Source organism: Colius striatus, chromosome 15 (assembly GCF_028858725.1).
Source record: "Colius striatus isolate bColStr4 chromosome 15, bColStr4.1.hap1, whole genome shotgun sequence".
Classification (NCBI taxonomy): Eukaryota; Metazoa; Chordata; class Aves; order Coliiformes; family Coliidae; genus Colius; species Colius striatus.
Window position 1 is genome coordinate 4,600,766 of NC_084773.1, and position 24,020 is coordinate 4,624,785.

The 24,020-nt window shown below is 57.1% G+C and overlaps 1 protein-coding gene across 1 annotated transcript in view; it reads right to left on the reverse strand.

The window, feature by feature from the left end:
- Positions 1-24,020, reverse strand: part of BSN (bassoon presynaptic cytomatrix protein) — a 92,745-nt gene that overhangs the window by 4,887 nt on the left and 63,838 nt on the right. Inside the window, exons 4-5 of the mRNA XM_062008396.1 lie at positions 7,974-8,408; positions 73-6,714 (exon numbers count right to left, since the gene is read on the reverse strand). Of these exons, the coding sequence (XP_061864380.1) occupies positions 73-6,714; positions 7,974-8,408 (7,077 nt within the window). The remainder of the gene's footprint in view (positions 1-72; positions 6,715-7,973; positions 8,409-24,020) is intronic.

Genomic DNA, 24,020 nt, shown 5'->3' on the forward strand with positions numbered 1-24,020 from the left:
GAAACCGATGTGCCCCAAGGTGCCTCCTAGGGCTGTTCCCCGAGGGAAAGGTTGTTCCCTGCCCTGACCTACCTGGGTGCCAGGGAGCAACGGGTGCTGGTACAGGGAGAATCTGTCCTTGCCGGCCTCCTCAGCGGTGGGGCTGATGGGTTTGGGGTCAGAGAGGGAGCGCTGCATGGTCTTGATGGGGCGCGGCAGCGTCTGCTGGCGCTGGGCCGAGTCGGCGGTGAAGTGCTTCTGCGGGGGCACGTGAGCCTTGTTCAGCCGCTCGCTGGTGGCGAAGGAGGACTCCAGGAGGCGGTGGGGGGACAGAGGGGAGACGGGGGAGTAGAGCACCTGGGGAGAGCGGGGCGGCTGGCGGGTCACCAGCTGGGAGAGGGACTCCGCTGGCAGGTGGGACTGGTAGCCGATTTCCAGGGGATCGGGCTTCTTCTTCTCAAATTTGCCCAGAGTCTGCTGCCGGACGGAATGTGGGTCCAGGGGCCCCGTGCTCACCATCTGGATGTTGGTGGAGTAGGGTGGGATAGTGGTTGGCACCGTCAGCTGGGGGACCACGACACCGGGCTGTGGGGCTGGCTCTGGCTCTGTCTGGCAGGCCAGGCTCTCACCCCGCTGCGTCTTCTCCGGGGCCGAGATGTACTTCACGATCTCCACCCGGGGGTCATGGGTGGTGATGTGGATGGAGGGGGAGACGCGGAGGAGCTGGTCGGGCTCCGTCTGCACCGAGCAGTCGCTGATGGTCTGGATGCCCACACTGGCCGTGCCGCGGGACACCCCCTCTGCCTTGCCCTCGGCGCCGGCCTCGGCATGCCGCGAGGGCCGGGAGCGCCGGCGGCGCACGGGCTGCTCCCACTCCTCGCTGTCCTCCTCATCTGTCTGCACGCTGCAGTCGGCACTGCGCCGCGCCCGCCGCCGCCGCGACAGCAGGTACCGCTCCTCACCGTCCTCCTCGTCTGTCTGCACGCTGCTGTCTGCCGTCTTCCTCCCCACAAAGGCCTCCCGGGACGTCTCCTTCTCGTAGGCGTCCCGCAGCCGTGGCATCGAGTTCCTCTTCTTGATGCCCCGGCCGGGCTCCCAGGACTCCTCGGCTTGTAGCGACATGTCTGAGGCCGAGCTGCTGAGCGGCCTCTGAGGTGCAGGGTAGCGGGGGCCGGCGGGCCCCTCTGGCGGCCCCTGGCTTGGAGGGGGCCATGGCTGCCCGTTGTGCGGCAGCCCCCGCGGCGCCTCGGCGGGCCCCTCGGGCGGGCGGGCGGGGGGCTCTGCGGGCGTGGGGAAGACGGTCTTCTGCCGCTTCTGCTCCTCCAGCTGCTGCTGCAGCTGGTGCTGCAGCTGGTGGATGTGCTCGAGCTGGAGGCGCTGCTGGGCGAGCTGCTCCCGCTGCAGTGCCAGCTGTGCGTGCCGCTCCTCTTGCTGCTGCTGCAGCACCTGCTGCTTGATGCACTGCAGCTCCTGCAGCTCCCGCTGCACCAGCAGCTGCTCCTTCTCCCGGTGCCGCTGCAGCTCCGCGCGCTCCCGCTCCAGCTCCTCCTGCAGCCGCAGCTGCCGCAGCTTCTCCAGCTCCACACGCTCCCGCTCCAGCTGCAGCACGTGCTCCTGCTGCTTGCGCTGCCGTTCCTCCTCCCGCTCCCGCTCCTCTCGCTGAGCCCCATCTGCTGGGGGCTTGGCCACTGTGGCCACCTGCCCGCTCTCCTTGCCAGCCGCAGGTGCTGCTGGCCCTTCGGCACGGGGAGCAGCTGCCGCAGGCTCCGCTCTCTGCAAGCCACTGGCGGGGGCGGCGGGGGCTTTGGGAGCGGGAGCAGCCCCCGTGGCTGCCGCTGCCGTGGTGATGGGCTTGCCAAGGTAGACGGGTGTCTCCATCAGCGAGGCTGCCGGGGCTGGGCGGCCGGGGGCCGGGTAGCGGTAGAGGCCCTGTGCTGCCAGCGGGACACGGGGGGTGACGACGGGCAGCCTGGCCAGGCTGGCCAGGGGCACGGCCGCCATGCCGCCCGGGCCGTAGGGCCTGTACAGCCCGCGCAGCATGGGCCGCAGCACCGAGGCCGGCTGGGTGGTGATGGGCAACGTGGAGGCGATGGGCGTGTTGATGGTGGAGTAGATCATGCCGTCGGCGGCCCGTACGGTGGCAGTGGAAGGGAACATCTGCCGGACGGCGCCCAGGCGGACGCTGGGGATGTTGTACTGCGACGGGCTGCCGAAGCCCTGCCGCCCCTCCGGGAACGTGGGGTTGTACATCCCGCCAGATTTGGGGGGTGCAGGGCCCTGCTGCTGAGCCACCAGCCCACCCGCACCCGCCGGCCCAGCGCCGGGGCCGTAGGGCAGCATGTCGGGGCCGTTGGCATGCCGGCCCCCGTATTGGTCCATGGAGTTGAGGGCGGCACACATGCGGCTGATCTCGCGAGCCGTGGTGGCACTGTAGTGGGCCAGGCTGGACTCCTGGAAGCTGGCCAGGTCCCCCCGGTGTGAGAAGCGATAGTCGGAGTAGATGTTGGAGGCTGAGCTGTACCTCCGCATGGGGAGCGGGTGGCCCAGCAGCTCTGCCGGCTGACGGAGGTCTGAGAAGGAGCCATACTGCAGTCCCTGGCCCAGGTAACCCCCCTCGGCAAAGCCCACACTGTAGGAGTGCTTCATGGTGCTGAGGTCCACAGCAGCATCGCCCGCTGGGGAGGCGAAGGGCTGATCCCCCTTTGTGGGGTAGTAGCTCATCCCGATTTCAGAGAGGTTCGTGTCTGACATTGAGGAGTAGAGGCGGCCAAAGGTGCCGGTGGGGTAAAACTTCTGCTCCTCATAGAGCGCGGGCGCCGGGGCCGGCTGCTCCCGGTAAGGGAAAGTCTCCTGCAGCTCCGGCTCTCTGCTGCCGTAGAGGACTCCACTGGCTTTCCGGCCAACTGCTGCAGCCTCCCCGGCTTTCTTCTCTGGCATCTTGGAGGTGGGGTTGAAAGTCCCAGTGCAGCTGCCGCCAAAGGGGAATTTGTAGACCACGTCACAGCAGGCCACCTGGCTCTCCGGCTTCATGCCCGTGAGGTCCAGCACGTTGGCTGGTGGCTCCTCCTTCAGCACTTTGGTCACTGGGCCGGCTGCCACCTCGTCCATCTGCACCATCATCACCTGAGACTTCTTGCCACCCAAGGCAAGGAGAGGGCTCTGGCTCTTCAGCTCCACCGGCACTGCCCGGTACAGATCTGAGCCTGGCTCTGGGGGGAAGGGCTGCGGGAGGCCGCTGCTCTGTGCCCCGCCGGGCTGTGTGAGGAGCACGTCCTTCTTCACCCCCTGGCCTGCTATGCCGTACCTCGCAAACTTGCTCTGGGGGGCAGCGGCAGGCTCGGGCTTGCCGCCAGCCACCCCGCTGGCCCTCACAGCAGCTGTCTGCACTCCCTGCTCCACCTGCTTCGCCTGAGCCAGGCACACCGGGCTCCCGGTTCCCTGCCCAAAGTCCACCCGGCTCTGGAAAGGGTCTCCGTAGATCACAGGCTGCTTGGACTGCGAGAGGAGCATGGGGGAGGCGATGGCCAGGCCGGCGGTGCTGGCTGCTGCGATGATGGCGTGTGGCTGCTCCTGGGCATTGAGGTTGATGATCAAGGGCTGGATGGCCGTGGACTGCCGGCTGGGGATTTGGTCCAAGGTCAGGCAGTACTTCCTAGCCTCGGTGGCCAGGGAGGTGAGATCCATGCCTTGGTCCGTTATGATGATGGGGGCGGATTTGAGCGCGGTCCGTAAGTCCACGGCGTTAGTGCTCGGCACTTTGGGCCCCGGCTCGACCCGGGACGTGCCGGGGATGGAGGAGATGCGGCAGAGGGAGATGTTTTCTGCAGGGAGTGCTCCCCAGCCGTACAGCCCTGCGATGCTGTCAGCGGCTGAAGTCACGGCGGGTGCCTTCTGCGTGTGCTCCTTCACCAGCTGAGCCCTGACGTAGGCGCCCGGTGGCTGCTCCGGCTCCGGCGTCTGGGTGTAGCCATGTGCCAGCAGCTGCCGGCTCGGCCTGGTAGGGGACGAGGCGGGAGACGTTGAGGAGCCGGAGCTGGGCGGCTTGGTTTGGCTGGCAGCATCAGCTGCCAGCGTGATCAACATGAAAGGGGCGTCCTGTGAGGAGGATTGCCGGGTCAGGCGCGGCGAGCCCGCATGGTGTGGCGTCTGCGTGCCCTGGGCCACCATGGGGGAAGAGGTGGCAGGGCCGGCAGCGGCAGTATCCTCGTAGGGGAGGAGGGGGCTGTGTGTCTGCGTGGAGAACTCTGCTGTGGCCTTTGTGGTGTGAGTGGGACTCTGCGTGGGGGAGGTGGGTGAGAGCGGAGGGCTGGAGCTCTTGAAGAAGGGGTACGTCTTGGGCAGCGGGGCCTTGCCGTCGCTCGCGGACGGGAGCTTCTCCCTGGCTGTCTGCACGCTGATCTCCACCACTGCCTTGCTCCTGCCAGTGTCCTCCGTCTGGGAGCCGTAGCTGACGGTGCTCTTCACCGGAGTGTAGCTTCTGCTGGCTACAGACACGGCCTCCGGAGCTGGGGAGCTGTAGCTCCGTGGCGCACTGCCGGGGCCGCCTGCCGCAGTCGTCACTGTGTTGGCACCTTTGCCGTAAGCGTAAGGAGTAGCAGCAGCCTTGGATGCCGGGACGGGCGCTGCCGGGGTGCTCTGGAGCTTGGCTGGGTCTTGTCCTTCTTTTGCAAAGTGCTGGGTGACCCGGACATCGGGGATGGCTTTGCCCGTGCTGCTGTCAGAGCTGGCAAAGGAGACGGGGGCGGAGAGCTGCGTGGGGCTGGTGCCAGGGGTGAGCGGGCCACCGTTCTGCTTCATCAGGTCAGCGTAGGCGCTCTCGGCGTTGAGGAAGTGCTTCTCCTGGTACGTTTCCTCCTGCCCCTTCACCTTCTCTCCCTGCTCGACGGCCAGGTCGAAGGAGGACTGGTGCATCCTGGAGATGCTCTGCGAGGTCTGCAGGATCTCCTCGTACACAGCTCCCGCTTTGGGCAGGGCACTGGGGTAACTGGGCTGGGAGGGGTGTGCGGGGCCGCTGTCATACCGGTACTCCTCGGCATACTGGTACTCAAAGCCGTTCTGGCTCTCGGTGCCGCGGTAGCCAACCTGCTGGTAGCTGCCACTGTAGGAAACAGTTGGCTGGGCTTGCTGGACCTGCTGCTTCTGCATCATTTCTGCCTTCCTCATCATCTCCTCGTAGGCTTCCTCGGCGCTCTTGAGGGGCTTGCTGGCAGGCTGGCTGGGGCCGCTCTCCCCCTTCTCTGTCGGGGAATACAGTGACATGAAAGTGGGCAGGTTGTACTCGCTGCCCGACTTGTACAGCTTGGAGGTCACGGCGTCAAAGCTCTCAGCCTCTGAGTCGATGGAAGGCGAGTACTCAGAGCAGGAGGAGCGGTGCAGCTCCTCCATCTCTGCTGCCTGTCGCAGCTCCTCGGTGGGGGAGGCGTCCTCGATGGGGGAGAGGTTGCTAGGGGGGGTTTTGGAGCGCTCCCTCCTCCGCTGGGCCCTCAGCTCCTCCTTGTCACGCTTGGTCTTGCGTGCTGTGCTCCGAATGCGCTGCTGCTCCACCTCCCGCATCTTCTCCTGCTCCCGCAGCAGCTCCTCTTCCTCCCGCAGCTCCTCCTCCTCGGATGAGTCCTCGATGGTGGGCAGCAAGGGGCCGTGCGAGCGGTGGCGAGCCTTCCTCTGCTGCTTCACCTCCTCCAGCCGCTGCCGGCGGCTGGGGCTGCTGTCGCTGTCCTCCTCCAGGGATGAGATGGAGGTGGGTGAGGTGCCCGAGGTGTAGCTGGGCGTCGTGGCCGGCAGGGTGGAAGAATACTCGCCGCGGGAGCGCTCCTCGGGGGAGCCCGTCAAGCTCTCCATCTCCAGCTCGGGCTCCCGGTCCAGGCTGGTGTCTGCCTCCTGGCCCATCTCCATCTCCCGGCCGTAGCCGGTCGTGCTGTTCAGCTCAATGGTTTTGAAGCGCCGTAGCCCGCCTTGGGCCGTGCTCAAGTCATCACCCTCTGCCGCCTCCAGCTCCTTCCTCTCCTCCTTGTAGAGGCCGCCGGGGCCCTGTGGCGGGCGCCGCTTGCCCGAGGCCGGCTCTTTGCCCTTCTCTGCCTCGGCCTTCTGCCCAGCTTTGGGGATGCCGTACTTGGCGCGCCCGTAGCCTTCCTCCTCCTCCTCGAGGTTGTCCTCCTCCGCGCTCATCTCCAGGATCTGCCTCCGCATGAACTCCTCGTCACTCGCCTCTGCCTCTTGTCCCTTGGGCCGGGGGGGCACCGGGGAGAAGCCCCCCCCCTCGCTGCTGTCCTCCACGTAGTCGTGCCGCAGCTTGCTGCCGAACTCGTCCGAGGACTCGGCGCTCTCCCGCCGCTCCCGCTGGTTCTCCCACTCCATCGAGTCCTCATCCTCCTCCAGGATGTCCTCCAGCTCCTCGTCTGAGTCAAAGGCTTCAGGGGTGATGGAGAGGTACCGTGGCCGCTGCCGCTGTCGCTGCTCCTCTCGCGACTCCGGGCCGCCCTTGCCGCGCTCAGTGGGCTCTGGAGGGGTGCCTCGGCCTTCCAGGAGGGGCCGCATGCTGCTCTCCAGCTTGGTAAGCTCGGAGGGGCTGGGGGGGCTCTGCCCGGCCAGCCCAGTGCCGCTCAGCTTCTCCTCCTCCTGCTGCACCAGGCCGGTGATCTCGCTCTGCGAGCTGGAGATGCCGTCGGAGGAGTAGCCGGTGTCGCTCAGGCTCTGGGGGCTGCGGGACAGGTCCGGGGGGTAAGGCTTGCTCCCATCCTGCGGGTGAGGGAGAGCGCAGCGTCAGACCCAGGCAGCTCCACAGCTGCTTCCCCCTGAAATCCTCCCCTGGGGAGCACACTGAAGGTCTGGGCAGTGTTGGGAGCCAGCCCAGCACAAAGGCTGGGGGCTGTCCCGTGACCTCTCTCGTCAGCAACTTGTCTGTGTGCTAACAAAGGACGGCGATGGGGTGTACTACGAGCTGGGGATGGCACAGCAAACACCCCCTGGGGTGCAGGCACTGTGGGACTCATACATGTGTTTAAAATACTGGGCCCCATCAGTGTCATCTCCCTGATCACTAACACCAGAAAGCTGTCTAATAGTGCAATCCTTGTATTTTTACTACCCACCACTTAGGTGGCTGAGCCCCAGGCGTAAGTAAGCCTCAGGGTACTGATGCACCCCTCCCTGCCTTCTGCACTCCCCAGGCTTTTAATGAACTTGAATTTCCCTGAGAGCCCTACAAAGCAGCCTTCAGAAGCAGGGTGGTCCCCAGGATCCTCATTAGATGCCAGCAGAAATAAACAGGCCCTTCAAACTGACATTCCAGTTGGGCAGTGTGAGGGAAAGCTCGGAAAGGTCCATCGTGCCTGGTCCTGGTGCTGCTGGTAGGGTCCCTCTTTCGCCAGCATGGAGGCACTGGGATTGTGTTTGATTTTTGAGGGCACAAGGAGCTTCTCTGCTGGGGGCAGCTGTCCCCTCCCAGCTGATAGGGACCTCCCACCACATCCCATCCCTGTGAGGGGCTGTGCTGGCTGCTGGCTGGAGTGGCTGCTCACAGGGGAAAACCATCCCAATGCAGCCAAGCTTTGACCCCAAATTGTATTGTACTTATAAAAAGCTGGGACAAGGGGCTTGAGAACTGCCCACTGCTGCAGCAAGCAGTGCTGTGACATGAATTTGCCATTGAATGACAAAGTCAGCTGCCCTTACACTATTTTAAAACAAATCCAAAAAGCCAAAGCCAAGCTGAGCCACTGCACTGTGCCAAATTGACGTGATCATGCTAAAGAGAAGGCAAATACCAGCAGGCTGCTGCGGAGTGGTTTGGAAGGGCTGAGACAGCAGTGTCTTGAGCTCACTGTTTCCCAAAAGGCCATTTCCTGAGTCAGGCGGCCTCGATGGGATGATTTCTGCTCCGGCTCCACCTAACCCCCATTTCTGCACACGGCAGAGCAGGGCTCAGCGCCGTGCCAGCACATGGCAGGATGTGACCCCCAGGGATGCTCAGGGCTGGATGCACCCTGAGGGCTCACCTCGTGCTCCTTCGCCCGTGGCGCCTCCGTGGGTGCCCGGCTCTCCTTGCTCTCCACCTCCGGTTTGGAGGTCACGCTCTTGCCCTTGGGCACGGTGCTCTCAGGAGCTCTGGAAGGCTCCGGGGCAGCTTTGGGAAGTGCCTTTTCCTCTGCCGGCGCTGGAGGCTTCTTCTCCGTCGGAGCAGGGCTCGGGGTCCTGCCGTGCTCGGTGGCCCGGAGGCTCCGGGCAGGCGAGGGCTGCCGCTCGGGGGGTGCCGCCGGCTCGGCGGGTGCCGGCGCAGGTGCTCTGTGCTGCGGGCTGGCGGCCGGCAGCGCGTGCCGTGGGGAGCCCGAGGGCGGCTGCTTGGGGGCAGGCAGTGGCATGGGGGCAGGGTCGCCGAGGCTGCCTTCCAGCAGCCGCTGAGTTTGGCAGTTCAAGCACAGCCATTCGTTCTTCTGCAAAACAGAGAGAGGAGAAGGTTTGTTCAAACTCTGGGAGCTTGGTCCCAGCAGGGACCTCACTGAGAAGCACAGCCAACGGGACACACGGTGATGGTGCAAAGGACTCAGCCTGCTCAAAACAAATACCTGGCTTTGGGGAGGCAGGCAAGCACCAAAACGCCATGGCGGGCTGCAGAGGGGTGTGCAGTGCTGGAGCCGTGCCCTGCAAACCATCTAGAAGAAGAGACTGACCATCCAGCTTCAGCCTACCCCTACCCTTGTGTGGCTCTCAGTGGTGTTCAGCCAGGGAGGCCATGGCTGCGACACAGATCTCACACTCTCCCCCACAACACCGCAGCACCACCGGCTCTTCTCATCTCGTCTCGCTGGTGTTTCGGTTTTGACTGAAATGCAACAGTGAAGGCAGCTTGCTGCCGTAGCTTAACACTGCTTGGGCTCCATGCAGCTCCTGTTTCACTCTGATTTGTTTTCCTCGATACAATAAAGGTTTAATAGCATAATCATAATACTTAAGGATCCTTTTTTTTCTAGGTTATCAGAAAATACCAGGTACGCAAGCATGCAAAAATCTCCCAAAGATACTACCCAAAGTACACGCTGTGAGGGAAAAGAACAAGACAATCTCGTCTAGTGAAATTCTCAGCAAGAGCTGGTGTTTTATGGCCTGGAAAAAGCCACTTGCAAGCGGGGCTGTGATGGCAGAGAGCCCGCAGGGCTACGGCAGGGGCTCTGCATTAAGAGATCAGAAGCACTTTCTCCCCCTGGGTCATCCAAAGCGCTATTTTTACCCACCCAGAAATGTCCAGGAATAGAGGCCTTGACATTTCCTTCCCTTCTGATGTTTCATCATCTTTGGGTTTGCTGCTAACAGCCTGGTACCCTCCAAATCCTTTTTCCCCAGGCTTCTCTTTTGTGGATCTGTTGCTCCTGAAGCTCTGGGTGGCCAGCCTCAGGGGTGGCTGGCCCTGGAGGAGCTGTCTCGCTATTGGAGAGGTGGTCTTCAGCTAGAACAGACTAGGACTGGGGCTGCAAGCCAGCTGTGTCCCCTGGGGCCACAAGAGGCCTTAGTCTGCAGGAAGACAATGAGGTTCACCAAAATGATCTTGAGGAAACAGTGTCAAGTTGCACCAGGGGAAGTTCAGATTGGGCATTAGGAAATATTTCTTCACCAAAAAAGGTTATCGAGCACTGTCCCAGGCTGCCCAGGGAAGCAGTGGAGCCCCCATCCCTGGAGCAGTTTCAAAGATGTGAGGATGTGCTGCTGAGGGACATGGGTTGGTGCTGGATGTGGCAGCGTTAGGTTAACAGCTGCACTCGATCACCTTCAGGGTCTTGCCCAACCTAAGTGATTCTACGTTCCATCCTGTGACTCTGAAGCTGTACCTGTGGGCCAGCAGCACTGCAGTGGGCTCAGCACTTACATCCCACACCCAGGAGTGCCCACATCCTCACAGGATGCTGGACATGCCCATGTCCTCAGGGGATGATGGATGTGCCCAGGTCCTCAAGGGATGCTAGGTGTGCCTACTTCCTTAGGGGGTGCTGGACATGCCGTGCAGCTGGTGGTGGCCAGGAGCAGTGCACTGCTCCAGGGACACTGCCTTGCTCACACTGACCCAGACCAGCAGCAGCCCCCAGCCCAGGCTTTGCTGGGGGCAGAGGGGCAGGAGAGGTGCTTCTACAGGGCTGGGGCACACATGCAGCATCCTCCTCCCGCCCCCAACACCCTGCAGCAGCCCCTGCTCTTCATACAAACATCTTAGGAACACATTAGGGCCATAAAAAATTTCCTTTCAGCATGGTGATATTAAATTACTGCTTAATCAAAGAGAAAGTCTAATTAAGGGGCAAGTGCAACCTATTGTATCTTAATGATTGCATTTGTCTTCTTTTATTTGAGAGCTCGCTCTCATCCTTGTGCCTCTGATTCAGACCTCGCCCCGCTCCGCTGGCTAATTATTCCAGACTGCAGAAGGGAAGGTGTGTGCGTGACACACGCTGGAGCTCTGCCTCATGCAAACACGCAGCCTTTCACTTGTCTTTCAGGAATCCCATTTTTCTTCCCCAGAGCTCCCTCCCCAATGCTAGCAGCAAGGGAGAAGCATGATGCAGAGAGGATGGGCTGGCTGTGCCAGGGCACAGCTCAGCTTCTGCCTGTCCAACTCTGCCATGCCACCGTGCCAGCTCCCAGCTTGGTCCTGCAGGAACTGAGATCAGCCCACCTTGAAGTATGCAGCCTACCCAGTCCAGGCCCTCAACACATTCCCTTGATGGGGCAGTGACCATGCTCGTGATGTCCTACCCTGTCAGACTGTGCTGCCTGGGAAGCTCTGGATGGAGGGGATGGGCACAGCTGCTTTTGCCCTTCTAGGGCAAAATTCAAGCCAAGGATGAACATGGAAGGCCAACGCTGGGCACAACGTGCCAACTGCAGATGCTGAGTGCCAATCAGGTCCCATCCAAAGAGGTGGCTCTTGTGCCTGTGAAAAGGCAGAGTCACACACCCTCTGGCCAGTGCCCTGCAGGGATAATCACCAAGGCAGGACAACCCTCCTGTAGCCTCCTAGATCAGTGCACTCCTTTGTCTAGGTTTGCCTGGGTATAGATGTATGTGCTTTGCAAGAGCAGAGGTTCAGGGTGGACATGACTTTAAGCAACCTGGTCTAGTGGAAGGTGTCCCTGTCCATGGCATGGGGATTGGAGCGAGATCTTGAAGGTCCCTTCCAGCCCAAACCATTCTGTGGTTCTATGATATTAGCAAAAGCCCCTGTGCTGAGGCAGTGGTGCAGCCTGGGGCAGTCACCATGGGGTCTCCATCCTTGGACGGGGTTCAAGATTTTGCTAGACTAAATCCCTTGTGTTGGTGCCTGCCCTGCTCTACATGGGAGGCTGGACTGGAGACTCCACTCTCCCCTACCAGCATCTCCCTGAGGCAAGAGCCACCACCTCTGTGTAAGGCAGGAGTCAGTGAAGAGGATCAGCTGGTGTTATCTCATCAGGATGAGGCTTAGGGTGAGTACAAGAGCAGGTGAGTACAAGACACAGGATTGGTCTGTGTCATGGGGACCTGATGGCTCTGCAGATCGATCTGAGCATCCCCCCTCAGGTTCCTCCCAGCCACGGCTCCACAGCCATTCCTCTTGGCAGCTGCCCCAGTTTGAGCAGCTCACCCTGCCATCCTGCTCTCACAGACCTGACAGCTCAACTTCATGGGACCGTGCTGGGAAGCGGGTAAGGGAAGGATGGCTGCTGAAAATAGCCCTGCCAAAAAGATTGTGGAGCTCCACTCTGAAATGCCCCTTGCCTTTCACAGCAGGCAGAGAGGCACAAGTACAGCGGGAAGGAAGGCAGAAACCAGGGAAGGTCTCAGGCAGAGCTGGCCCTTAGCCCTGCCAGCTGTGAGAGGTGCTGGCCAAGCTCCCAGAGACACCCAAGGTGAGACTGGCATATCTGAAGTTTGCATTTTCTCTGGCTTTTCGTTCAGCACTCCAGGAGTCTCCTGCACTGAGGAGACCTTGCTGACAGTCCAGCACCCTGCACTTTGGTCTGAACCTCTGTGGAGGAACCCCTGTGGTTACAGCCTTGGAAGGCAGAGAAGTTTCCTGAGCTGTGGGAGAGTGCCCAGCCCCATCAGCAGCCAGTGCCACGTGGACAGTGCGAGCACAGACCGTGCTGCAGCAACCAGCACAGCATCTGCCATCACATCCCGGCACCTGCTGCGGCAATTACCTCCAGCAGCAGGAGCTGCAGGCTGCCCGGCTCCTACACACGCACGAGGGGGGCAAGAAATCCCGCAGCTGAGGGGGAGATGGAGGCAAGCACAGCCACCCACACCCAACAAGTACGCCTCTGGCAAACCTCTCCAAGCTCTCAGTCTCCATCTTTAAGACACCTCTGCAGCCCTATCGACACTGATACCTGTCGTGCTGCTGATGCTGAAAACCTGGGGTCAGGGAAGATGCTGCATGAGGTATTTCACAGCCCCGCACCAGCGCCGCTGTCAAACGAGCCATCCCTCTCCCGTGGGCCCACAGTGTGCTGGGCTCAGCGTTTGGCTGTCCCAGGGCACCTCTGCTCCCTGGCAGAGGGATCGGCCCCAGGGCAGCCGCCCCATACGCAGAGCTCGGCCCCACTAACGCAGCCAACGGGATTAAGCTGCTGCTGACAAAAATGCAAACGTTCATGGGGCGGCTGATTTGCTAACAGCTTGTAAATCCCCATCCAGATTAACCAGATCCCATGAAGATAATAATAATTAGGCTGTATTTAGTGCTTTACATGTCCAGACCGTTGGGTGCCCAGGAAGTCAGGGTGCCCCTGGCTGTGGCGGTGTGGGTAAGGAGCTTACAGCAAAGGCACAGCAGCGCCTGTCTGAGTCTCGGTGCTTACAGATGCTGGAAATCTCAGCCCAGTCAGGATGGGGCGGGGGCCTTTCTGGAAGCCCAGGTTTGGTGCCTTGGGATGCACGGCAGTGCAAGCACAGGGAGTTTCACTGCATAGGGCACAGGCGCTGGGGAGCCAGGGCAGTAAGGACTGTGGCAATGCTGCATGGGATGCAGAGCGGGCTCCAGGCAAAGGAGAGCATCAATAATTAAAAAGAGGGATGAAACCAAAGTGTGCCCAAGATAACATCTTAAATGAAGAGGTGCTGGCACCACAGGGTGTGCTGGAAAGCAGCCAGTGGGCAGGCAGGAGGGCGAAGGCACCGGGGGCTGAGCAGCCCAACCGGGTTATCGGCTTACACCCCTGGGACAGTCATAGCCCTGAGCCCTCGAGCTCCAGGTCTTCCTCACTCCCAAACCAAGAGAGAGAAACATGGCCATTAGGGGCAGGATGGATCCCCAGGTGCAGGGTGGTCCTGGCCAGTGATGGACAGCGGGTGGCTTTGTCCCAGGCATCACACCCAGGCCCTAACAACCCCATTTCTAACTGCACTGCGAGAGCAGTGCTTGGGGAAGCCAAGATGGGGGAGCTGCCTGCGCTCCCCGCTGGGACCAGGGAGGGTTTGCAGCAGCCCTGCTCCAGGGGAGCCCCAGAGCCAAGGAGGGTTTGCAGCAGCCCTGCTCCAAGGGAGCCCTGGGCCTGCCACCACAGTGCCCCAGAGGGATTCATGGGGGCTGTGCTGGCTCGTCCTGGGCCCTGGCAGCCACTGTCAGGTGGCCACAGCCATGCTCATCAACCTCTGCTGGGTTTTACCCTGCAATTGTTTTCATTTACTAATGGGCAACAAGAAAACTGTAATTAACTAAAACAGAAGTCTTCTCGGGTAATTTTGGTCAACGTTACCTCTTGGCAAGTTAATTAAATGCTGAATCCCCCAGCGCTGCTGGGACTTTTTTAAGGACGGCGCCAGTGAGCTTCAGCATCACAGTTTCACTTGAATTCCTCTTCAGTGACTCGGAGGTCTGAGAGCCTCAGAGAAAGCCAGTGGTGCCAGAGGCTTCCCAGGCTTCCTGGCTTCCCTGGTTAGCTCCTGGCTGCCAGTCTCACCATCCCTGTTCCCCTCAAGACCCTCACTGCAACCTCCTGGGCTTCTGGGAGACGCACAGCTGTGATCTTCATCCCAGCACAAACTGCTCCCCACAATATCATCCCTAGCACTCTGCCCAGTTATTTGTGCTCTAGGGTATTATTTTACACAATCAAAACGATATCTATTAAAATAGCAGGACAAAAATCTGTACAAAATAAGATAAGCAGCATGAGGGATAAGTATCTCGCAAGCCAGATCTCATCTCCCAGCATTAAATGCAGTGAATCTCACAAGAATATTTCATTTATTTGCTGACAAGTACTGTGCAGAGCTCATCACTGTGACAGATGGGTGCCTGGAAAATATGGAAAACACTTCTGGTATCTGAATCAAGATCCAAATTAACAACAAGAACCTCAGAAAAGCACTTTATGAGCATTCCTCTCAGCCCTACTTGCAGGAAACCTCCGGCTTAGGAGAGCTCCTGACATCCAGACACCTTCCACACAGCCTCCTGCAGCAGAAATGGGGCATCTCACCGTGTGACCCCATCTCCCAAGCACTCAGCATCCTTGTGCTAAGAACACCACAGCTCTGTCCATACTGGGGATGGATTTTAGCACAGTTGTAAAGGAAACATACTGAGTCACCATTGCTCATATGTTGCCAGGGTTGTTTCAGACCCACCTCGAGCAGTGCCTGGGGTCTGGCTGGCAGGTTGTCCATCCTCTATGTGTTCCTGTGCCCTCCTCCTCCCCTTGGCAGAAATGCTCTCTGCCAGCAGCCTCCTTGGGTGAACCCTGGTGCTCATTCATTTCAGATGCTGTTGCTCAAGCACTGATGCTTGCTCCCCCTTGGTTTCAGCCCATTCTCTCCCAAGCCTCTCTAAATCTCCTCCCTGTGGCTCCAGGCACCACACACCTCTGCCAAACCCCTCTGACTAGAGGGAACAGGAGCGTGCTGACCCGTGCCAGCCAGCACTTCTCCAGGATGCTCGCCTACAGAGGGGAGGATGCACACCATGGGTTCAGCAAAGGCACGCTCACAAAGGGTGTTTTTAACCTCATGTGCCATCAGCAAATAACCACAAGCCTGGTTTTACCTCCACCCCAGCCCTTATCTCTCCTAGGAGGCTGAGGCAGTGATGGGATTTGAAATGAGAGCAAGGAAACGCAGCGACAGCGGAAGCACCAGAGATCAGGAGGCGAGATGAAGCAAATACAGGAGATGCTTGTCAGAGCTGTGCCTGGCAGGGAAAGAGACCTGAGAGGATTGAGGTGGCCCCAGCACCAAGAGGGGACTGAGATCAAGGGGGACTGGAGGCAGGGGCAGCTGCGGTGGGCTGGGGGACAGACAGGGCTGTGCATGCACCTGTGTTCACACACACCATGGGACAGTCACCTCTGGGATGGGGCAGAAAGCACAGCATGTGCTGTTGCACCTCATCATGACTTTCTGCCCCCCAAAAAACCCTCAAAATCCCACCCAAGCTTGACACAGAGCTGCCTGCAGTTATGAGCCAGCATTCCCCCAGCACAAAGGCCCCTGCTACCAGGACCATGCACAGGGAAAGGCAGCAAGGGGCCAGCACACGACAGGCTTCCCCCCACTGACTGCTCCATGCTAATTGACTCCATTGCCATCAGCTGGGCAAGTATTAGTGCAACCAGGGTTCACAGATCAGCCCAGCTGAAAACCACCACAGTTATTTCAATCCCTTGCTAAATATAGCATTTGACTAAGCAACCCAGCATCAGCCTATTCTTATCTGTTCCCATGGCCTCTCCCAGGCGGATGGAGCCAACAGTCCCCCCTCAGCCCTGGTTTTGATGTGCGCGATGTATCGCTGGCCTTCGCACTGCAGTAACGTGATTAAAGCAGCACAGGGTAACGAGCTCGCTGGGATGAGCTGTGTCACAGGGCTTGTTTTCTGCCTCATATCTGCTCCACTCCGTCTCTCTTCCTTCTCTGTGTCCCAACCTCTCCCAGCTGGAAGAAAGACAGAGGAAGAGGAGCTGGGAGAAGCTGCACACAATAGCTGGGCACTGGGGCTGCCATCAGTATGTTGGGAGGGAAGGAGGTGGGCAGCGGCAGCTCCCAACCCTGACTCCACAGCAACTGCCTGCAGGGGAGACATCATACCTCACACCAACCAAAGCTCATTCCCCATATCAAATCCACCCGGGGGGAAACTGGAGCAGGAGCAGCAGCAGCTGCCCTTCCACCCATCCCCTTTACCGCTGCCACAGAGAGGAGAAGGCAGAGCAGAAAGAGCAGCTGGACAACACCCAGGAGTCTCCTCCTTCCTCTGCTCTCCCTTCTCCTTCTCCCTGCACATACCTCCCACTGGGGACTTTTCTCCTCCCTGCTCCAGGCCACAGCAGGGATGCATCAGCCCTCCATGGCACAGCCCAGGCGTCAGAGAAATAGCCCCTCAAGGCAGTCATGGCCTCTGGCCTCGCAGATCGATACACCACACACCCAGTGGAGGATTACTCCAGCTGAAAGTCTTTGACTGATGAACAACAGCAACGCTCCCCTCCGCTCGCCTTCAAGGAATAGCTGTGCTGGTGCCAAGTCCAGCTTATTGCGCCGCACAGCCGATGTCCGGGCTGCTGCCACGGCCAGGAGGAAGAGGCACAAGCCTCGACACAAACACAGACACAAACGTGGCTTCTAGCAGCAGGGCTGGCCTGCAGCACTGGTGGCAAACCCAGCCCCTGGGTCCGGGCAGCTCCTCCTGCAGCAGAAGTGATCTGCAGAAATGGATGGGCACTCTGGGGCATACGCAGCTCTGCTGCCTCCTAAGCTGTGCCAGGGCTCCCAGCAAGGGCCCTTCCCAAGTTTGGTTTGCTAAGGGCTGAGGAAAAGGCCACCAACTCTTCCATGTTATTAGAGATTGCAGTGTTGGGGTCAAGATAGGCTGCTTTTTTATACTGTTATTTCACTGTTGGACCTCAATAATCTTATTCCATGGGGCTGGGAAAGAAGCTCACCTTGACTGACTCAAATGCCAAGCAACCAGTCGGACAACCAGTTTGGACTGTCTGGCTAGGACCCCAGAATAAGCCCCCTCAGCTCTGGCATCCAGCCAAAGCCCCTATGGGCAAGCAGCGAGTGGCAGAGCCCAGCTCCAGAACACCTCAGTACCTGCAGCCTTGTGCTCACCTAGCCACAGGCTGTGCTCCTCCAGCTCATCCCTGCCCTCAGCCCATCTTCCACCATCTCCAAAATTAGGGCAGCTGCTGCAGCAGGAAGCACCTTCTGTATTTTTGGAATTTGAAAAAAAAATAAAAACCCCACCAAACCCACAAAATCATCTTTTCGAATGGCAAGAATGTTTCTGAGTCAAAGGACTGAAAGTATTTTGCAATCAAGGAAGCGTATTTCCAAACCAGGCCGACTGAGAGAGCTTGGGTGCTGTGTGGGCTGTGTGAAGGGGCTGCTAAAAAAGGGTACACAGCTGTCCAAAATTTGGAAACTGGTACTTTTGCAGAATATATATAGCCATCCCTCCCCACTCAACATATTTCCTTCCAGTTCATTAGATTAAATTACAAAAAAGAAAGAGAGAAGAAATTAAAGGATCGGTACGGCATTGAGGAGAGCGCTCGGGTGCTCTGGGCTTGTCCAAAAGCCACTTTGCCTCGAGACGGTGAGGAGGCGAGACGTGGAGGCCACCCACTTGTAGGTGGGACGTGCACCATCCCCTGCTTTGCTATTTGGAGAAGACTAGTTTGGGGGTCAGATGTGACTACCAGAAATGCCCATCCTCCCTTTGACTCGACAAGTTCACTCACCCCCTTCTGCACCAGGTCATCCCACAGCACTTCGGTTCAGATCAAACACTGCCATGATTTCACATGGTTGCCACCACTGGGCAGCAGCTGTGATTCTCGTTTATCTCTGTTGTTATTTTCAGCCTGGATGTGTTCCCTTTTTTCCCTGGCCATTGGCTACCACCACACATCTTTTGCTGCCTCGACTGTTACCTGCGTCCCCCTGCTGCAGTAAGTAGGTGGAGATAAAGCTGCCCCTGGCCTAGGACAGACTCAAGACAAAGCATCATTCCAAAGAAGTAGGAGACACAGCATGTCCAGGCTGGACCCCCGAAGGTGCCACTGCAGAAGGAGACACATGAGCACAGCTCTGCATATTCACCAGAAAAAGAGAGAATCACAAAGAGTAAGAAAAACAGGAGGAGCAAGACAGCAAGTCTCAGATGCTGAAAGGGCTTTTCGTTTTCCTTTTCACTGAACCTCGCCGTTTCTCTCTGTTTTATCTCAAAGAAAGAGCTAAATTAACTACCAGCTCAGTTCCGAGAGACTGGATCCAAATGGATGAAGAATTAAGAAGATTTTCTGCTCACAGTAAAATCCAGCCAGCGGTATTAGAACAGCAGAGGGTTTGGTCTGCTTTTCAAAGATTAGCTATGGCTGTCCCAAGGTTGACGAGCTCCAGTTTTCCCATTTTGCTCCCACCTGACATTTATAAAGCTGTCTGGATCATTTACACTCCTTATAGACCAGCCTGTGACGACCATCATTCAACCACCTACACGAGTGGGACGATGCTCCCGTCCTGCACCGTGCCCCAGCTCCCCGTTGCCTCTCACCCACACACAGACCAGTTGCTCCCAGTGCACCCTCCCCGAGGACCCCACCAGGCTCCTGCTCTGGCACTGCCAGGGATGCACCCGCTGAGAAATGTCATCTTCCCCACCGGCTCTGCCGCTAACGTCACGCCACCGCTTCTCATGCAGCTCTAACACCCACCAGCACCCAGGCAGGAGTCTATTTTTTCCCCTCCCGATAAAGAAGTAATATATTGTTCATTTTTGTTTGAATCGATCTGGCCATGCATTGTAATTTACTCTGTGATGTAGTACTCCTTAACGAGATTTATCAGCCTGCCAACCAGCCTTATCTTTAACAGGCCCCATTATCAGGATGTATTTCTCAGCCAAGGTTAACAGCAGCAGGAGGATCTCCGAACGCCGGCTGCATGAGAATCATCCTGCATCGAGCTCCTAACTCCCTTTGGTGCTCTGGCAAGGTGCTGCTCAGGGCCACGCTGCTCTTTCAGCATCTTGTTTGAGCTCCTGTCTTCAGGAGCTGTTTGAACCAGGATGTGGCAGATTTCAAGTTTGCAGCAAAATAGCGCTTGCAAAGGGAAAGCTGGCCAAACTCTGCTCAAAACAAATACAACACTCTCTTTGGTTTCCCAGCAGAATGGAAGAAAACCTAAGAAAAGCTAAGTTTATCAGAGGAGTCTTATTTAATCAAACCCTTGTTTTTTTCATAGGCACTAGTGTTGACTAAAATATCCAGCCATCCAACTGGTAATTTTCTGCATCTGATAAAAGCAGATTCAAGCTGTCTGATTGCTCTCTTTTAAATTGCAAAGAGTCCCAAGTGTCTATCAGGCAGCAACCACTCACTTCCAAGCCAGAAGAAAAATCTGCATTTTCAGGAGCTTCAGCTTCCTTCTCATCACGAGCTCTTCAGTCCCCAGTCCCCTCCCACCTCTAAACCAGTCTTACAGCAGCAAACAGGGTTTGAACCTACTTCATGATCATGACAGATCATTTGCAAAGCATGTCGGGGAGCCATCAGTTGTATGGCCTGGAAGCTGAGGATATCACAAACCGATGTCCTGTGGTACCTGCACAGTCATATAATGCCTTCAAAATGTCAAAAATAATTGTACTGTTTTCCCAGGAAACAGCCCTACCTTGCCAGAGACCAAAAACCCCACACACAGGTGGCTGAGGGTACTCAGGGTTCTACTGCTTAGACCTACCAATTCCATCTTCCCATGGTCCTTGCACTTTGGGTAGATGCACCCCAGGAAGAGACATCTGCTAAGAATTGTCCTCAGCTCTTTAGGCCCTGACAGAGAGTGGGACATAATCTTTGGGCTTTCTTGGCTGTTCAGCACCTGGAAAAGGGAGCATCAAAAGCCAAAGGCTTCACCTTTGGGTGGAGAGCAGTCAGAGCTGTGCAGACACTGGTAGACACCCTGGAGTAGCCCATGACCTCTCTGATTTCAGCCTTTTCCCATCCTTTCTTTCTCCATCCTGTTCTGTTTCTATTTCAATGGCTCACTCCAGGATTTTTGCCCTGAAATATGTGCCTTCCTACAATACAGGAAGCTTTGGCTTCTGTTTTACCCCATTCAACGACTGCTGCTACAAAAAAGCCCATATACCTTGTTCCAGGCTTCAAGATTGTGAGCCTTGATTTCAGCAACAGAAATATTTTAATTAAATAAACTACCTTTATGGAATAAATCAAGTGATAAGCTTTAAAAATTAACTCCTGTAATCTTTCATGCCTCTGTGCAAGTCAATAAACTATTACAGTAAAAGGCTGGGAAACATTCTAGAAACATGGGCTGCTTCAACGGAGACAGATGAGCCATTTCAGTCCCCAAATTACACACAGCAGCATCTTAGTGGAATACCTTCCACTAGATGAGGTTTCTCAAAGCCCCATCCAACCTAGTCTTGAATACTTCCAGGGACAGGGCATCCACAGCCTCTCTGGGCAACCTGTGGTCGTGCCTCACACCCTCACAAGGAAGAACTTCCTAATGTCGAATCATCTTCAAGATATTTAAGCTTATTTTCAAAAAGCCCTTACTCAAACTGATTTTAGGTGACAGCCTCCCAACTGCCATGTGGTGATTTGACAGTGAGTCCAGACCTGGGTGATGTTCCCACCGGCAGGGCCAGGTCTCTCTGCAGATGGGAGGTGGGAACTGGCTACAGGCAGGAGCGGAAGAGTTGAGATTTTTCCATCTCAAGAGTAAATTCAGCAAGAATGAAACTGTGAACCAAAATGAAATGTTGAAGTCCACAGAAACTGATTACTTAAAAACAAAATAAAAAATGACTATTTACTCAGCTCAACACACATCTGTGAAGGCATCTCCTTCCCCAGCTGCTCTTTTTGCAGAGACAGACAGATGCCTGTGGGACCTCTTGGCTGCCTGGAGCCGCGGGAGGAACCACCTCATATAAACCCTTTAAGTAATTTAAGAAGCTCCAATTGAAAGAGCACATTGGGGCCAGTGTGGAAACCTGCTCCTCTCAAAAGTGGCAACGCTCATCTGACTTCCAGCCTGAAGAGCTCCCGAGCTCTGTGAAACACGCCACTGCCTCGCTCCAGTTCGCCCTCCTTTTCCTGACGTCCCATTTGCTCTCGGCAAACAGATGACTGTTGGTCATACTTCACAGCTCGGAGGCAAGCGGGGAATTATGTAAAGCTGGGAATTTCACAGCTCCTCTGCAGCCGAGCCCTGTGTGGGTGCTGTTCCCGGCAGCCCCTCACCCAGCGTGCTGCAGGCAGGCAGCGCCAGCCTGGCCCCGTGCCACGCTCATCCCCTGCGGCCTGGGATAGGCCAGAGCCCACATCTGCAGAGCCACGGGCAAACCCACAGCACGGGGATGGCTTCTACACTCACACTCATGTTTTCTGGAGCTACTCCTGACCCAATACCTCATTTTGTAGCCCAAAACAGGGGTATTTTTTAGAATATTTGCTCTCCCGAGCCAACCAAACCCCACTGGAATCAATGCTTTTCTGCTCCAGCAAGCTGTGCAGCCAGGTGGTCCTTGTGCTTCATACAATTAAAAATATCCTAACCAAAAAAACACCCCAAACTCATGTCAAAGATCAGAGACTGCCTGCTACTTATCTCCTCATCATGGCACAAATAAAGACCAAAATCTTCCATCTGTGGGAAAATGTGAAGCATTCAGGGATGCAATCTGAAGATCCCAAAGCAGATCTCTAAATTAAAAGCCTTCTTATCACCCCTAAAGGTGCCTCCATTTCCCTTAAATCCTTCCTCTGGCTTCCAGCATTTTGTTATACTTTTTGCTTCAAGGAACTCAGTGCAATGAGGTCTGCAGGCTAATTCTCCCAAATATCTCCTCCCCACTTCCTAACCTCACCGTTCTTCCTGTTTTTGTGTTCTGAGAAACATAAAAATCAACCGCTCTGCAGTGCCACTTCTGCTGCACGGCACTGAGTGACCCCCGTCCCACCCTGTCCCAGGAGTTTGCTTTGTTGGGTGCAAAGGGCCTCTCCCTCTCAGAAAATCTACCTTTGAGATGCTTCATCATGTCAAAGAAAAGGGTGGTGAAGGTGGTCTCATGTCCACTCCCCTGTGGTTTTTCTTCTGCAAGGAGGCCACATCAACGGGGCACAGAGGGATGAGGAAGACATGAAGGACCTGGGCTGTTCTCCACTTAAGGTCTATTAAGGTTCATTTCATTAAAAGTTGGGCAACTGGTCTCAACGAATCATCTGCTCCAGGCATAAGATGAGCATCTCCAAGATGGGGAGCCAAGACTCTTGCAAGGAGTCACCCTCAGTGACTACTCTCTCCATCAGCGTGGAGAGATGTTTCCACTGCCAGCTCAGCCTGGATGCCAAACCTGCAGACACCTAAAACCTGAGGAAACAAACCCTACCTTCAGTGGCAACCACAGCTTAGAATCACAGAGTGGTTTGGGTTGGAGGGGACCTTTAAAGGTGATCTAATCCAAACCTCCTGCAATGAGCAGGGACATCTTCAACTAGATCAGGTTGCTCCATCCAGCCTGACCTTGAATGTTTGCAGGGCTAGGGTACGTGCCACCTCTCTGGGCAACCTGTGACAGCGTTTCATCACTCTCATGGTGAAAAATACTCTCCTTATATCTAGTCTGAATCTACCTCTTTTAATTCAAGCCCATTATCCCTTGCCCATTGCAACAGGCTCTGCTAAGTCTGTCATCTTTCTTATAACCTCCCTTTAAATACTAAATAACGTCTCCCCAGAGCCTTCTCCCAGCTGAACAACCCCAACTCTCTCGGCCTTTTTTAACAGGAGAGGTACTCCAGCCCTGCCATCGTTTTTGATGACTGTTGTGGCCCTTCTCCCACAGGCCCTGCCTCCCCTGGGCCGCGGCAGCAGCAGCATCCCCATGGGAGGGCTGGCATGTGCCGCGGGCTCACGCCGAGCGGGCCGGGCAGCCTGGGCATGGCGGCGCGGGGCTCCCCGGGGGCAGCAGGCCGCGGCCGCAGCACGCTGCCTTATTTTAGCAGGCAGAGCAGATGGCAGTGGGAAGATACGGAGGCAAGGCAGAATCAAAGAGAACGCTTTTGCAATAAAGCCCTGTGCTCTGCGCCGGGGGGGTTTGGTGCATTTTGTCAGTCGTAGCCAGCGTGAGCTTTGAGGCAGCTCAGAGGTTCGCTGGTGTGAGACCTACAGCCACAGAGAGCAGAGATGGGGAAAAGCCTGTTTTGGTTCCCAAATGCCACTTGGCAGGGACAGCTGGCCTTGGCTCAGCACAGTCTCAGTGAGGCACAAAGAGAACAGAAATAATCCTCAGCAACGGGAGGCAGAGCCCTTGCAGAGGCTTCCAGCCCTGGCGAGAAGGTGCCTCAGCTCGGTCGCCTCCTGCCCACGGGGCTGGGGGGAGCTGGCACCCTTCCTCTCCCTGATGCAGCTGTGGGTTTCTGCATGGCTAGGCCTGAACATCTCTTAGGGCTGCCATCCAGGATCCTCCCTGGTCAAGGTACAGGGGATGCTCTAGAGACCACCCTAGTTTCGCCTCCTCTCCAAGCCTCTGCAGAGTAGGGGACCACAACAGCAGCATGCAGGGACTGGTCTAGCAGTGGCAGTCCTGAGCTGGGACTCCAGGGCACGTTGAGAAGGAGATTTATCCCATACCTGTGCTGTGCAGCCCCAGGCAACCGCACAGATACCACGCTCCACCAGCCCAGCTACCAAGATGCTCTGGCAGATGGTGCCAAAGGCTTTACAAGGCAGATGTCATCCATGTGGGACCTGGCAAGAGTCATCCTGCTGTCCCCTTTGCCTGGCTCTGTGTTCACTGTGACCAGCAAGACAAGGCACCGCAGGGTAGGGGAGTCCATCTGAACCACAGCCGTGTCCTCCCAGATCCCTGCCTGTGCCTTGCTCTCCAGCACACAAAATACAACTCCAGCAGCCAAGCCTTTAAAATTGTTTCCCTTCCAAACACCCTGGAAAGTTGTTTAAGTTGTAAAGTATTACCTAGGGCTTTCGCATTGGGTTCTTAATTAGCTGAAATGATTTGCTTTGTCGGGGAATTGTTT